The sequence below is a fragment of the Alexandromys fortis genome, unplaced genomic scaffold (assembly GCF_014885135.2).
Source record: "Alexandromys fortis isolate MF-2015 unplaced genomic scaffold, M_Fortis_MF-2015_v1.1 scaffold_52, whole genome shotgun sequence".
Taxonomy (NCBI): Eukaryota; Metazoa; Chordata; class Mammalia; order Rodentia; family Cricetidae; genus Alexandromys; species Alexandromys fortis.
Window position 1 is genome coordinate 3290514 of NW_026067929.1, and position 16586 is coordinate 3307099.

At 40.6% G+C, this 16586-nt stretch overlaps 2 protein-coding genes across 4 annotated transcripts in view; one reads left to right on the top strand and one right to left on the bottom strand.

Annotated features, from left to right (window-relative positions):
• Nucleotides 1-16586, bottom strand: part of LOC126503279 (zinc finger protein 58-like) — a 151352-nt gene that overhangs the window by 65070 nt on the left and 69696 nt on the right. The gene's annotated exons all lie outside the window — the stretch shown is intronic.
• On the top strand, nucleotides 698-15289 carry LOC126503277 (zinc finger protein 58-like). The gene is given in 5 exon segments (XM_050144841.1): nucleotides 698-846; nucleotides 6215-6341; nucleotides 7015-7110; nucleotides 12646-13831; nucleotides 13833-15289. Coding segments are annotated over 5 exon segments (1641 nt in total). The 5' UTR covers nucleotides 698-840; the 3' UTR covers nucleotides 14059-15289.

A 16586-nucleotide genomic window follows, 5' to 3' on the forward strand; every position in this document is an offset into this window, starting at 1 on the left:
GTGGGTAGTGGATAGTTTTTGAGACAGGGTTTCTCTGTAGCTTTGGAGCCTGTCCTGGAACTAGCTGTTGTAGATGAGGCTGTCCTCGAACTCACAGACACCCTCCTGCCTCTGCCTCCCAAGTGCTGGGATTAAAGGCATACGCCGCCACCACACAGCTCAACGTGATTTTTAATGTCATGGTAAGACTGAAATCAGAACATATGGACCAGAAGTGACCTGTGAGCCCAATATTTCTGTCAAAGTCTTGACTCACGTTTATACATGTCTTGCTGTAGATCTGGAGGTGAGCACCAGACCGACTCTCCACAGCTGATCTGGAACCCAACAGTAGTCACATTGTTGCTAGGAAACCACATTTTATACACTGTTGGTCAGATCACACTTTTAGACATTGTTAGTAAGTCTCCATACCTTACAAGAACAAGGTTCTGTTTCCTAAGCCTAATGTACCTTGCTAAAAGTGTTTCAACCTGTTGTGAGTTTATGACCCATGATGTCTGCAGTTTGTCTTACAATAGCCTGTGATGTGATTGCGATTTTGCCTTACGAAAATTTCTCCAGATTCCTTAATGAGCCCCTCCCCACATGCTGTATTTTTAATTTCTGCTTCCTCATCCCCCCCCTCCCACTACTACCCAACGTAATCTTTTGTTTATAATTTCATTCTTCCTATGGGTCATTTATCTTTCGTGCAGATTTCTGGGAAATGTAGTCCCCGCAACTGCGACATCACAGACTGCCTTCCAGGAAACCCCACACTCTAGGTCTCTACTTGTACGCGTGCCCCAAAGTTGTGCGAGAGTCCCGCCTGCTGTGTATTCCCGTTGCGTCTCTGACATGGAGGTTGGTCCAGGGTGCAGGGCAGCGGGGCCGTCTTGGAGGGAGCGGACCCGGGCTGGCTGAAGAAGCTCAGGGAGAAGCAGCCTTGTCGGTGCTGTGCTCAACTGACTGGGATGAGGGCGACAGGGACTGTGCCCTGAGTGATGGTTTCCTTAGGACGCCGCGTGCAGCCCGAGCCTGCCTTGGGCTTCTGGGACAGGAGAGCAGCCCGGGAGCGCGGAGTAGATGACAGTGCTGGGTCCAGGGTTGCAAGCTAAGGATGGTCAGCTGACTGCCTGCTCCTGAGGGGGAGCTGGGAGCTCACTGAGCAGCTTTGGTAAAGAAGCCTGCTTCACTTCTGACACATTCTCGTATGGATGCTGTGGGATTTCTCATTATTTTTTAGAGCAAACGGGTTTGTGGTCCTTTCTGTACTCTGTAGCCAGACTAGTGTAACGGTCTTGAGATCTTGATTATGTCCATTTTCTCTGCCAGTTAAAGAATTCACAGATGAAAAACCTTTGGCGCAACAGGTCGCTGGTGGGAAATCTGAAATGCAGACTGCCAGAATCAGCTGCTGTAGAAAAGTTTTGTCTAGGGTGAGAGAGCACACAGGCTGCAGACGTGTGGAGTGAGGGACCCGGTGCAAAGCAGAATGAGGAACAGGAAACTGAACTGCAACTTTACCTTGGGGGCTGGGTTTTCTAACCCTTGATAGGGCCTCCATCTGTAATGTAGGATAGACTAACTGTAAAACAGGGGGATGTCTGCTTGTCCCACAATGGTTGTCCGTGTCCAGCACTCCTGTCCCTTTGCTCTTGCTGCTTCGTAACTAATTTTGCTAAGTCATTTGATGTGAAGAAGTTTGGAGATGAAGGTTTTCCAAAGGGATTCATGACCCACACATCGAGAACCACTGCCCTGGTTTAAAGAGTGGGATCTATTTTTTTCCACTCACTTCTTCTAAAGGTGGTAACATTCTGTACTAGCTACGAAGAAGCTTCTAAAATAGTTCAAAATAGTTCAGCTTCTGTTCCCTTGAGAAATCACTGGGTGTTCTAAATTGCTTCATTCTGCCTGGTTCTTGAACATCTGCAGGCCTCATTGCTGTTCAACTCTGCCCTTTAGTTAAAGACATTTTCTATGTCATCATTTTTTTTTTTCTGGAGGCTATATTTCAGTTGTCCCTAAAGTTTTGTGATGTTAAGTTTCTTGCTCTTCCCAATGGTGAAAGCACATTGGCCTTCAGAGACAAGACTCGGGATTGGAGCCTGAGCTGACCTGAAGGTCTTCTGCCTTAGGGTGACTTTTCTTACTGCCGGAAGAGGCTTTGTGAGCTCCAAGGCAGAGAAGCAATAAATAGCCCTGCTTAGCTGTTATTCCCATGAACCACCCCCATGAGCAGTATGACCTTAAATCCCTAACGGTGCCCCAGTGTCTCCCACATCTCGGCATTAGCAGCAGTTGTCTCTGATGACTTCTTAGTTCTTAAGTTACAGAGGATTGCATACTGGAGCCACTAAAGCATCACAGTTGCTAACTGCATTCCAGATGCCTTTCCCTAGACCTACACCGAAGTGTAGCTGTCACTGCTGTTAAAGACACTGCTCAGTGCAGCACAGAGAGCATTATGGAAAACTAAAACATTCAAATCCAGTGAACTATTGTCTTGTGATGCCCTGACCCAGTAGATACACCACACCACAGTTCCTGTGTAGAAGGCTCAGGGAATATGTCTGCAGAGGGTCCATATTGATCATGAGAGCTTGGGGTCCAGGAAGTCTGTTGTAGGTGGTGCTTTCCAGAAAGGGAAGGGAAGCTGCACCCATGACACCCCAACAATAAGACTGCTTGAACAAGCCCTGAACAATGGCAGTGGCACAAGATCCCCTGCAGGGGGCAGTCTGCTGGCCAACAGAAGTATAGGCACATAAGGACTGCTAAGAGAGGAGAATTGGTCTTCCCAGGGGCTGAGCCCACTCAACATTCATCCAGTAACAAGTGATCAATCCCCAAAGCATACACACAGGCAACAGTGGACAGAATAGGCCATTCATATTTTTGCACTTATGTGTAGTGTGTGTGTATATAGATAGATAGATAGATAGATAGATAGACACCTATATTTTTGTACTATGTCTGTGCATGTGTATAACAATAATAATTAGAGAAGAATACACCATATATTTGAGACAGACTGTTGGGGGACATGAGAGAAGTTGCATTGAGGAGATAGGGGGGTAAATCATACACACACACAAACGCACGCACACACAATATATACACACACATCCTATTTTTGGTTTTCTGAGACAGGGTTTCTCTGTGTGATAGTCCTACCTGTCCTGGAAGTAGCTCTGCCTGCCTCTGCTTCCCAAGTGCTGGGATTAAAGGCGTGCACTACCATTGCCCGGTTACATACTTATATTTTAGTAATTTTTCAGAAAAAAAGATAGTCTTACTAATTGTGACAGTTGGTAAAACTGGAAGCTATTTCAGGTAGATACATGTAAATTACACATGATCTCACCAATATGTTAAATATAATGAACTGAAGCTCATATAAAATAGAAATATGTTAAGCATCGAGAATTGTAAAGCTTTACCCATATCATTCCTACCAACATGGTGAACTTTTCTAAGATCCCCCGTATATTCTGCAAGAAATGTTTCCAGGACCAACCCCAGATAAAATGATACAGTACAAGAAGATCAAGGATTCTTTGTATGCCCAGGGAAACAGTGCTGGGACAGGAAACAGGACAGCCTATTTTCCAGAAAAATGCTAAAACCACAACAGAGATGGTGCTGAGGCTGGAGTGCGTTGAGCCCAACTGCAAATTAAGAGGGTGCTGGGAGGCATTTAGAAGAAAAATGGGACGGGTGATTCAGTTTTAAGCTGATCTTGTTATGAAGACAATAAAATCATAAGCTTAAAAAAATAAAAGAATCATAAAGCACAGGAGTTGGAGATGTAATGATTTCTTCAATGGACCAGTGACATCAGGAAGCCAACACTTGGGGACTTCCTTGTTGTGGAATAATAGTTTAGCTATGTAAAGATGTGTTGCATTTGTTTACCTTGCCTGCCTAAGGGATCTGATTGGTCTGAGATAAAACTAAATGGCCAGTAGCTAATGATGAGATATAGGTAAGACTTCCCAGCAGAGAGGAAGAGGAAGAGGAGACAGAGACAGAGGAGCCACCCAGCCAGACAAACAAGATGTAGAAAAGCAGGACAGGCAGAATGAAAGAAAAGTTAAAGTTCTGAAGCAAAACATAGATGCTTAAAAACGGGTTAAATTAAATTCTAAGAGCTAGTGGAAAAAGGATAAGCTAAAGACCAGCTTTCATAATTATTGAAAAGTCTCTGTATTTGGGAGCTAGTTGGTGGCCCAAAGAAAATTGCCTACTATACTTGTGAACAGTGACTCTGGGACAAGGTAAAGGGAGTGAGAAGCCCCAGTACCTTTTCCCAGATGCTGGATGTCTGTAAGCATTATGAAGGGTATTTTTTTTTTTTTACAGACAGGGTTTTTCTGTAGCTTAGGAGCCTGTCCTGGAACTAGCTCTTATAGACCAGGCTGGCCTCGAACTCACAGAGATCCGGCTGCCTCTGCCTCCTGAGTGCTGGGATTAAAGGCGTGCGCCACCACCACCTAGCTTGAAGGTACGTTTTGCAAACCTGGAAGATAGTGTTTGAAGTGATCATTCAAAATTGAGAGACAGGATCTAAAACTTTTTTTTTTGTTGTTGTTGTTTTTTTTTCGAGACAGGGTTTCTCTGTGGTTTTGGAGCCTGTCCTGGAACTAGCTCTTGTAGACCAGGCTGGTCTCAAACTCACAGAGATTCGCCTGCCTCTGCCTCCCGAGTGCTGGGATTAAAGGTGTGAGCCACCACTGCCCGGCAGGATCTAAAACTTAACCATGAAATTATTCCAAAATATCTCATTATTACATAAATTGCTGGCATTTTCTGTATTGATATAAAGGAAAACTAATGTGTGAGTTTTTTAATAGATCATCCTGGGACTTTACTCAATAAAATATGAAGAGCATAAATTCTAAAATTAGGAAATTTTGACATGTGAAGATAGCATCAGCAATTCTATTTCTCAGCTATGCACACTGTGCTCAGGTGTCGTGTGTACAAACATGCTTAGGAATACCGCAGCCCACTTCAGTACCTGCCAGAGAAAAGATAGGAAGGGAAAATGACAAAAACATCAAGTGGTGTGGATTCTATTCTAAATATCAGGCAGTATTGTTAGTCTTATTTTTGCCTATTTTCCCATATGACCGGATACTTAAATGATATTTACTCTGTGAGTTCTTCCCCTGGCCTGCTCCTTCTCATGTCCCGTGTCCCTGTCATCTGCATCATTACTGAACTCTGTAGAAATCCTGAGCCCACAGCACAGCCAGAGCTGCTGCAGCAGACTCTGTATTTTCATTCCACGTCACTGTCATGATTGTGTGCATGAGCTGTTGAGAAATCTCTTCTCCCTCACCGTGACTTTCTGTGAGGAATGCATATGTGTGTGGTGTGTAGCAGCACATGGGACTAAGTGCATATGCTGTGAATGCATTCATTTTATATTTGTGTCTGAAATGTATCATGTCCAGCTGGGCTTATGGGATTGTTTACCTTGTCTTTCTTTCCGGCGGGTCCAGTGTGATATCATGTGACCACTTCAGATGTGTCTGAGGAACATTAATACCCATGTAAGAAGCATTTCTAACTGTCTTTCATCCTGGGAAAAATCTAGATTTGTGTCCACAGACACATGATGCCTGTGTTAGGGTTTCTATTGTTGTGAAAGACCATGACAAAATACAGCTGTATTTTGTCATGAGGGAAGTCAAGGCAGGAACCTGAGGCAAGAATTGGAGCCTAAGCCGGGCGATGGTGGCGCAAGCACTCGGGAGGCAAAGGCAGGTGGATCTCTGTGAGTTCGAGACCAGCCTGGTCTATAAGAGCTAGTTCCAGGAAAGGCTCCAAAGCCACAGAGAAACCCTGTCTCGAAACAAAACAAAACAAAACAAAACAAAACAAAACAAAACAAAACAAAACCAAAAAAAAAAAAAGAATTGGAGCCTAGGCCACTTGCCCAGCCAGCATTCCTATACTGGATAGAAGTGCGTGCTCAGGGGAGTGGCACCGCCCATAGTGGGCTGTGCTGTGTTCTAGCAATCACTAGTTAAGAAAATGCTATAGGTTTCCCTACAAGACAGTCTTAGGGAGACATTTTCTCAATTATGCTTTTCTCTTCTCAAATGGCCCCAGCTAGTGTTCAGTTCACAGGAAAACTATCCAGCCCAATGTAGCTTAGTATTTCTATTATTAAGGGTTTTAATTAAAGTGTGATATCATTCACTGATCTTTATTTCAGGAAATGCTGTCCTTCTCTGATGTGGCCATCGAGTTCTCTCGAGAAGAGAGGGAACGTCTGGAGCCTGCTCAGTGGAATCTGTACAGGGATGTGATGTTGGAGAATTACAGCCACCTGGATTTCCTGGGTGAGGATCTCATCTATAGTGAATTCTATTTCACCATTAACATATAGCTTACTCCTTCTGTACATTATCTCTTGAGAGCATTTCAACAGCGGGAGTCCTATCCCTCGATTTCAGAAAATTAGGGAGATTTCTGTGTTTAGTATCACTTTGGGACTGGAGAGATTGCTCAGTAGTTAAGAGCACTGAATGCTCTTTTAGAGGACCAGAGTTCAGTTCCTAGCATGGCAGCTTATTGCTGTCTATAATTCTAAGATGTGACATCCTTACAAAGACATACATGCAAGCAAAACACCAAAAAATAAATAAATAAATTACTAAAAAAAACATATCACTTTTCTCTTTTTGTGTCTAGCCTTTCTGTGATGGATAGTTGTTCCCTTTAGTATAATGGTACTGTTAAAAATTCAACGGCATGAATATGGAGCATACTTTTTAGTTAAAGTGTTACAGAATTCTGCTTTATTGCTTGTTTCCATTAAATGAAACTCAGAATCTGGATTTTGTAAATTAATTTATGTATTGTACTGATCTTGTCAGAGAACATTTTAGAATCTGATTATCTGTAACCATTTATGACTTCACCTCTTTCCTTATAAATGGTGTATTGGAAGGGGTATGCCAATTCCCAGTAGAAGGACATTCAAACAGTCTTGTTTCCTTTTTGTATAATCAGGTCTTGCTGTCTCTAAACCACACCTGGTGACATTTCTGGAGCAAAGACCAGAGCCTTCAGATGGAGAGAGACAAGCAGCAGCCAGCGTGCACCCAGGTGTGTGGGACTGGGGGGTTCAGTGGCAGAGTTGAGGTCCAAGTATCCAACAGAAAGTGAGGCTTTGCCATGTGCCTTGAAACATGATATGATGGGAAGCGCTCTTTAGGTCTCTCCTTCAGGTCTTTGTTGTCAAAGCACATCTCTCAGACGTTTATGATGGTTTAAGTCTCTTAAGCTTTGTATCGCCCCAACAGCAAGGTGTGCTTTTATTTAAAGTGACCTCCAAGGCTTTTCTTTTTGTTGATTCTCCATTGTCGTGTAAGACTCAGGGAAGAACTCAGCGCCGGTCAGACTGAGAGTCATTTATTTGCAGAAGTTGAGAGCAGACTCATGCCAGAAAGATGTCTTTACCAAAGTGAGCATGATTGGGTTTATAAAGCTGAACCTACAATTCCATCATAGAGAGGCAGGCAGTGACAGAGGGCCATTAAGTACAATAACTTAGCAGAAGCTGGTTGGTTGTTTTTAAAAAAAAAAAACCTTTTTACTACCAGTTACTTCAGCATTACCTGGTCATTAGACCTAGGAAGAGTAGGACAGGATGACCTACAAGGTCTTACACTGTTGATTCAGGGACACCCATCAAGCCAGTCTGGGCACAGTGATTATGCACTCTTTTATGGCAGTTAGTGAGTTGTAATTCTCCATTTTGGGGGATGTGTATATATATATACACACACACATATATATTGTATGTATATTTTTAAGTTAATATGTTTATCATATATTACGTCTGCTTTTGTTTTGTTTGATTTTTATTTTTCAAGACAAGGTTTCTCTGTATATTTTCAACTGTCTTGGAACTAGCTCTCTATTCCAGGCTGGCCTCCACCTCACAGAGAACCACCTGCCTCTGCCTCCCACGTGTTGGGATTAAAGGCGTGCGCCACCACCACTCGGCTTCTTATTGTTATTTGGATATATTCTAGTCACAAGTTGTGAAAGAAATTAAAGACTTTTGTGTATAAACCCAATATTCTCAGATATGTCAGAGCTAGTAAGATGTTTTGTTTCATATCTTGTCAGGATAGCCACTTTTATTAGCTCTATAGGAAGCATCATGGCTAATATTACCATGAGTTCAATTGGACAAAGATCTTGTGTTCCCTTCTTTCGAGGTCTTCTGTTGATTCTCAAACTCTTGCAAGTGTTTATTTTCATTGGCTTGCAGATTTGTAATGGAAGCAGTGCTGAGGAGTGTGCACAAAGCTTTTTGTTGGGACCATGATCAGCTTTGTCCCACCAGCCATTCCCAAATAACTACTCAGAGACTCAATATTAATTATAAATATTCAGCTGATAGCTAAGGGTTATTATTAACTAGCGCTTGCATTTTAAATTAACCTATATGTCTTTTTTACACTATGCCATGTGGTGGTACCTTTTCTCCATATGGCATGTTTTTCTTTTCTCTGCATCCTTTTTACTCCTCTGCCTCCGCCCTTCCTCTTCCCAGCACTCTGCCCTGAAATTTCTGCCTGTCTTTGGGATAATCAGCTTTTTATTAACAATGAAAGCAGTACATCTTCACAGTGTGCAGAAGCATTATTCCACAGCATTTACCCCTTTCTGTTTAACTAAAAAGGAAGGTTTTAATTTTCACACAGTAAAACTTTATATAACAAGACCAGCTGTCAAGTAATCATTATGGTTACAATAGCCAGTTCTTTTTTTATTTGGCAAATTTAGAGGAAATATTTTATTATCTATTTTATCTTTGTGAGTCAAAAATGGTTTTTTTATCTAATTTACCTTTTATCATAACTAAGGAAAACTTTAAGTCTAATTATTTAGTCTTAAATTCTATCAAAGACCCAGAAGGGTGAAATGTTACCTAACAACGGTTACATCTGGCTGCCTGTTAATCAAAGTTAATCAAAGTTCTTCTGTAACAATGGGGCATTCATCTTTGGCCTAAAAACCTAGTAAAAGTAGCAGACTTTTTTTAAGCTTTATTTTTTTAAGATTTTTAAATTCTTTTTTATTGAGCTATAGATTTAATCCCCTCTCACCTTCCTTCCTCCACCTCTCCCAATAAACCGTCTCCCTTGTGCCCACTCCACACTCAGGAGATCTTGAAAATACTTTCTATTGTTTTGTTTTTTCGTTTGTTTGTTTGTTTTTTTGTTTTTTTGAGAAAGGGTTTCTCTGTGTACTTTTGGCTGTTTTGGATCTTACTCTGTGTACCAGGTTGGCCTTGAACCTACAGAGATCCACCTGCTTCTGCCTTCCAAGTTCTGGGATTAAAGGTGTATGCTACTATACCTGGCTTCTACCAGGCATTTTTGAGAAGGAGGGAATTTTAAGGACTACCCTTAAAATTTCTTTGTCTTGGCAAAGTTTGGCAGTCACTTTCTTTTGTGTCCTGCTGGTCCAGTTTGGACACTATGCTGTTATCCATTGAGGCAAGGGCATGTAGCATGAATTCTAATTGATCTTAATAATAAAAACCCCAAATCAGATATTGGGAGTAAATGATGCAAGATCAAAGAAGTAAATGAGCCAGCCATTAGACTTCTTACTTCTACCAAATCCTCAGACTGAAAGGGACCAAGCTCCTGTCTCCATCTACCTTATCTCTCTCTGCCCAGGTACATCACTTTCTGTTTCTTCCCCCTAAGGTCTGGGATTAAAGGTGTGTGCCACTACTGTCTGGTCACTCTGGTTAACTAGTGGCTAGCTCTGCTCTCTGATCTCCAGGCAAGCTTTATTTGTTAAAGCACAAACAAAATATTACATTTCCCACTTTTTGTCTGAAATTAAAAAAGAAGGTTATAACTTACATGAGAAAAAATATATACAATAAGTACAATAACTATATACAATATATATACAGTCAATAATTACATCAACAATGTCCATAAACAATTGACAAATTCAGAGAAAATACTCTATTATCCTGTCTTTGTGATTCCAAAATTATATACCCAATTCACTCTCTATTAAAACTTTCATTACAAAAATTATCTTTTAATACTGTCTCCCCCATACACTGTAAACTTCTCCAGTGCATTTCTTTCCTGAATCTGGTAACAAGGAAAACTGTAACTATCAACTCCATCAGAGATTTGACAAGGAAATAATATTACCTGAGTAAACAGGAAGTGCAAGCAAGTGACTTCCAAAAAAATGTGCGAAATGATGGAAACAACTGACTGCCTGGACAATCAACCAAGGTTCCTCTGCAAGGTGGATGATTCTGTCTTCAGTCTAGTGCATCTGACCAACTTCTCTGTGAATCGGGATATTCTGAAAGGCTGTCCTACCTTGTGTCGGCAAAATTTGGCAGTCTTTTCTTTTGTGTTCTATATACCTACAATACTGCAGACGTACATTAAGTAGCTTGTATCATCATAAAGAATGCCATAAGGGGGAGCTCAGCACCAGGGATGAGGAGGTTATAGAGTAGTAGACATGGAGATTCCCAGGCCCACTAATACAGCCTGAGAAATGATATTGGCACTGCTCATGGAGGACAGACAGACAGACAGCTTCCAGCTCTCTTGAATCCAAAGTGAGCTAAGAGATTGGCTGACTCTCAGTTCCACAAGGGTCATCAGGGCAAGCAAGAAATAAGGCACAGAACGATAGCTGAGACAACGTAATGGAAGGGAGGGGTGTATGCAAAATCACTCATTCAGCATCCACAGAAATGACAAAGGATGTGGATTTAACTGAAAATTTTTATCTGTTACATCTTCAGTCAACATCTTTACTCTTAGAAGGATTCCCAGGGAAGGAGTCTTTGTCAGGATTTTTACCAGAATCTGGACCAGACAAAAATACCCACACCTGCCCCATTGGAGGATCAGGACAAGGTTGGGTTTGTGTCAGGAAGGAAATACATTGGTCATCCCAGCACTGTCTAATCCTAGTTTAATTGGGTTTATAGAGCCAAGCCCACAATTACATCATACCAGACACAGGCTGGGAGCCTAAAATCTAAAGGTTTAGTTCCATTGACTCAAACGATTTGTTCTGGAAATAGATAGGACACATTGATAAAGTCCATAATGACAGTGTAAGATTATAAACTATCTATGAATTGTGCTCTGTGCATTTCTATTTTATTGGTAAACACAAGCTTCTTGTTTTCATGCCTTGATCATTGTTTCTCTGTTTAGTGCACAATAGCTGTTTTGTCTTAGAAATATGTAATTTTATTGTCTGGCATGGTGGCTTTCTTCACTGATCCCAGCATTTGGGAGGCAGAGGTAGGTGAATCTCTAAGTTTGTGATGAGCCTCGTCTAGATAGTGAGCTTCAGGACAGTAAGGTCTACATGGAGAAACCTTGTCTTCAAACAGCAAAAACAAAAAAGGAAATAAGTAATTTTAATCTACTCATTGACAAATATGCTGTCTTAGCAAAATTTGTGTAATACACAGGTGAACTTGAAGTTTTTTTTTTAATTGTGACTTGATATGTTTGAGGTATATATTTTCTTGTTGTCCAAAAAAACAAAAATACTGACCTGACTTTTTGATCTATAAATTTAATCTTTTCTTGAACCATCTACTTCTTGTACAACTTATCTTTTGTGTCTTTCAAAATAAAATTATATGTGGAGATAAAGTTTGTATTTAGATGGTGCCTGACATTCACACAGCCACAGTTAACTGTCTCCTTTCCCAGATTGGCTAATTTATAATTTCATGAGTGTCCGGACATAAAATACCTCTATTGTTTAATGGGTTTATTTCTGTCAGTAAAATGCCCAATGCCCTTACAAATTACTTTGCTATTAAACTTCGAATAATATGCCATTATGTCTATGTTCTATTTGGATATGCCCTTATTCTAGTAGAAGAATAGATTATTTCTACCTCCAATATTTTATCATTTATACTTAGTGCCTAGAGATTTTAAAATATACTGTAGTTTCTTGTGTTGATATTTTATTTATAATCTAACAAATGAAGCTTGCCTGAAAATCAGGGTGTAGAGATAGCCACACTAGTTAGCCATAGAGGCTAGGTAGTGGTGGCATAGACCATTAATGCTAGCACTTGGGAAACAGAGGCAGATGGATCTCTGTTAGTTCAAGATTACATAAAATTGATTCAGTCTAAAAGAGAAACAGAGCCAAGCAGTGGTGACTCACACCTTCAATCCCGGTATTTGGGAGCCGTACACCATTAATCCCAACACCTAGCAGGTGGAGACAGGAAGAGATATGGCTGGACCAAGAGAGGAATATAAGACAGGAGGCTACAGGAGCTCATTGCAGTCTGAGGAGCAGTGAGTCTCAGGATGAAATCTGAGGAGGCAATCTAGGAACATTTTGTCTAATTCCCTTTGTCTGGGCATTAGTAGAGGTAAGGACTCTAGTGGCTGGTCGCTCTGCTTCTCTGACCCTTCAGCTTGCACCCCCGATAGCTGACTCCAAGTTTTTATTGTTGAGAACAATTAGAATTCCTGCTACAGTTTATCACTGATGCTTCAATATGTTTGAGTAAATGTTTCCTTTTAAATAGATAAAGTATGAAGAATATTTCCTAGCCTTTGTTCATGTCTCAACTTGGCTCAACAGGAACAAGATTCAGTGAGTATCACGTTTACAACAAGGCCATTGACTGTAACTCACAACACACTCAACACCAGAGAATTCATAGAAGGGAGAAACGCTACAAGTGTGAAGAATGTGGTAAGGCCCTTAGTTCTTATAAAACACTTTCTATACACAAGAGACTTCACACTGGAGAAAAACCCTTCACCTGTAAAGAATGTCACAAGGCCTTTTGTACTCGCTCATCACTTTTTATACATAAGAAAGATCATACTGATGAAAAAACCTACAAGTGTGGAGACTGTGGCAGATTATTTTACTATCTTTCAATGCTGAAGCAACATCAGAGAATTCATTCTCGGGAGAAACCCTACAAGTGTAAAGAATGTGGCAGGGCTTTTTATGACCCTTCCTTACTGAAGAAGCATCAAAGCACTCCTTGTGGAGGGAAACCATACCAGTGTGAAGAGTGTCAGCAGACGTTTCTTTATCACTCATCCCTTAAGAACCACAAGGCAGTTCACACTGGAGAGAAACTCCGCAGGCAGAAAGTGCGAGGGAAAGGATTTACTAGGCCTGCCTTCCTCTTTGAGGACAAGGCAGGTCATACTGCAGAGAAAACGTACACATGTGCAGAGTGTGGCAAGTATTTTTACTCTGGTTCATCCCTTAAAAAACATCAAATCATCCATTCTGAAGATAGTCGTCCCTACTCATGTGCAGAGTGTGGCAAAAGGTTCTCCTCCTTTGCACACCTTCATCAACACAAGACAGTCCACACTGGAGAGAAGCCACACAAGTGTGAGGAGTGTGGCAAATATTTTACCAAACGTTCATCCCTTAGGCGACATCAACATATTCACTGTGAAGACAATCCATACAAGTGTGAAGTGTGTGGCAAAAGGTTTTCCTACTTTTCACGCCTTCATCAACATCAGAGAGTCCACACTGGAGAGAAGCCATATAAGTGTGAGGAGTGTGGCAAATGTTTTTCCACATGTTCAACCCTTAGGCGACATCAAACAATCCATTCTGAAGACAATCCCTACAAGTGTGCAGAGTGTGGCAAACGGTATTACTGTTCTAGGGATTTTCAGGAACATCAATCAATTCATACCGGAAAGAAACCCTACAAGTGTGAGGAATGTCACAAAGCCTTTCGTTATCATGCCTCCATTAGGAAACACAAGAGACTTCATTCTGGAGAGAACCTCTAGAAGTGAAGACTGTGACAGAAGGTTTTCCTCATCTTCAACACTTAGACGACATAAAACAAAAACTAAAATTCATTCTGAAGACAATTGTAAAAGTGTGGGGAATGTAGCAAAGACTGCGAATCTTTATAGCCTTACTCAACATGATATAGTTCATACAGAAGAGAAATCCTACAAATGCCTTAAAAGTTTACTTCATCAACCCTTAAAACACATCAAATGATTCACAATCACTCCATGATTATGTAACGTGTAGTAAAAATCTTTCCTAACAATTCAGATCTTATCCAACTCTAATGAATCCATGGTGGAGAATATTAAGTTAATCATTTTGGATGTCAACATGAACATCTAACATAGAACAACTCAAATGCTAAGAATGTCATCAGAGAACAGCAGAGAGTTCTCTTTGCTCACAACAGTTTGTTCAAGCAGTGTGTTTGAAACTTGCCTTAATGAATCTTCATCTTCTGTAACCATAAATGCTCCATGAAACCTTTCCCGTGTCCTAGCTTTGTCTATTTGTCACCCTGAATCTGAGATCTGGGCTGTGGCATAGTTACTGTTGTTTTTCCCAGTGGAGTCATCCAAGCTCCTGTAACATCCCCTTGGTGTATAAGAAGCTCTGCCTCTCTGAGCTAGCAGGTGTTCACCCAGTGTCTGGCTCTGGAATCCTTACTGTTAAATAAAGGACAGAGACAGAGCTAAGACAGCATGAAGGCTCTTCCAGTCTAAAACCTCAGCCGCAAGGCAGCAGCAGTGGCTGCAGAGGTGCAGTCGTCAGCTGAGGCAGCTTTAGTATCAGGTGCAGCTGCTGCTGTGCCTCAGACAAAAGCAGCAGTGCCCACAGAGCAATGATGCAGGAAAGGTGTGGAGCAACCAATCGTTTTCTGACTGGATTCAAAGCTCATTCCATAAACGGTAACTGGTGTGATGTTAATTTGTGATAAACTTGTGCATACAATAAACACAACCCAACTTCAAAGACAGACATTACCTCACAGTAATGGATTAGGAAAATACTTTCCAATCAAATGGGCCTAAGAAACAAGATGGTGTAGCTATCCTAATAGCTAACAAAATGGGCTTCAAACTGAAATTATTCAAAAGAGGTTGAGGACATTTCATATTCATCACAAAAAAAAATCCATCAAGATGAAGTCTCAGTTCGGAACATCTATACCCCAAATACAAGGGCACCCACATTTATAAAATAAATGTTACTAAAGTGTGTTCCTATTCTAATTCCTCATTCATACTTCTGTCTGCAATCTCAGTAATAAACTCATTGATTCCTGAACATAGGTGTGGTGATATGTGATATCTTGTTTATACTCTAGCAAATGAAGCTTGCCTGAAGATCAGGGTGTGGAGGCATCCACTAGCTAACCAGAGAGGTCTGGAAGTCTGGACAGACAGACAGAAACTGAGATGACTGTGCAGGGAGAAGTAAATAGGTGGTAATTGGGAATTCTTAAAGGGGGGGGTTAGTTTTAAAAAGAGAGCAAGTTTTTTTTCCCACATTAAAAAATGGGAACCACTACTACAGTGGGGGGACTTAGGTCTCTGTATGATAATAAGCTGAAAGGTTTGAAAACAGAACAATTTAATGAGAGAAAAACTAATTTTGATGGGACTTATGTAATGTCAATTATAAATATTATCAGTTTTATCATTTTTATGTTATCACTAAAAAAGTTGGTTAATATGAATGCTAACATACAAGTTTTAGAAAAACTTAATAAAACAGATAATAGAGAGATATTCAGATCAGGCAGAGGGATTTAATGGAGAAAAAATTTCAGTGTTGCATTATAAGATTAGAGAGGAACAGCCTGAAGTTTTCAAACAACCAACTTTAATTTTTCCAGTCATCTTACAAGAACAACTGCCAAAAGACATCCCTATGGCTGTGTAAGAGTTAACTGGACTCCTGTGGAAATGTTAGCTTTAAGGAGATTCAAGGAAGTGATAGTTTCATAGGGCATGTATTCACTTTTTGTGAAGCAAATGTTAAACTCATGGTCAACTTGTAGTACAATTATCCTGAAAGACTACAAAGGCTTGGTTAAAGCAGTCTTGGAGCCTAGCCCTCAATTACAATGGAAGATCTTGTGGGAAGATGAGGCTAAGACCATTGAGCAATGAAGTACTGCTAGAGGTATGGAAACCTCCCTAGACCAATTTCTTGAAAAGGGAGATTATGCCGATTTACAGAAATAATCTCTATAGGATGACCACACCCTGGATTTAAGCCACACAGCAGCTTTAAATGCTTGGGATAGAAATGGAGAAGTAGGAAAGAAAATTGAGTCATTTACTAAAGTTATACAGGCCCAAAGGAAGCCTTTATGGATTTCTTACAAAGACTGACTTCATTAGTAAATAGAATAATAACAAATTCAGAAGCTAGACAAATAATAATTGAAACTCTGGCTTTTCGTTACCTGAAATGATAATGCACAATGCAAAAGGGTAATTAGGCTGGTAAAGGCAAGATCAGCACCCTTGAAGGAATAAATCTGAGATACAATCAATATTGAATCTCGTGACCACAATGATGTATGGATAAGAGGTGATTTCCAGAGGTTTGAAAAAAAAATTAAACTATCAAGTATTTCAATTACAGTAACCACAATCACCTAAGAAGGTGATTGTAAACAAAGCATTCCAAGAAACAATTTTTTTTCTAAGCATAATTCAAACAGAAGGTCCCTTCCTTCTGGATTATGCAGAAGGTGTGACAAAGGT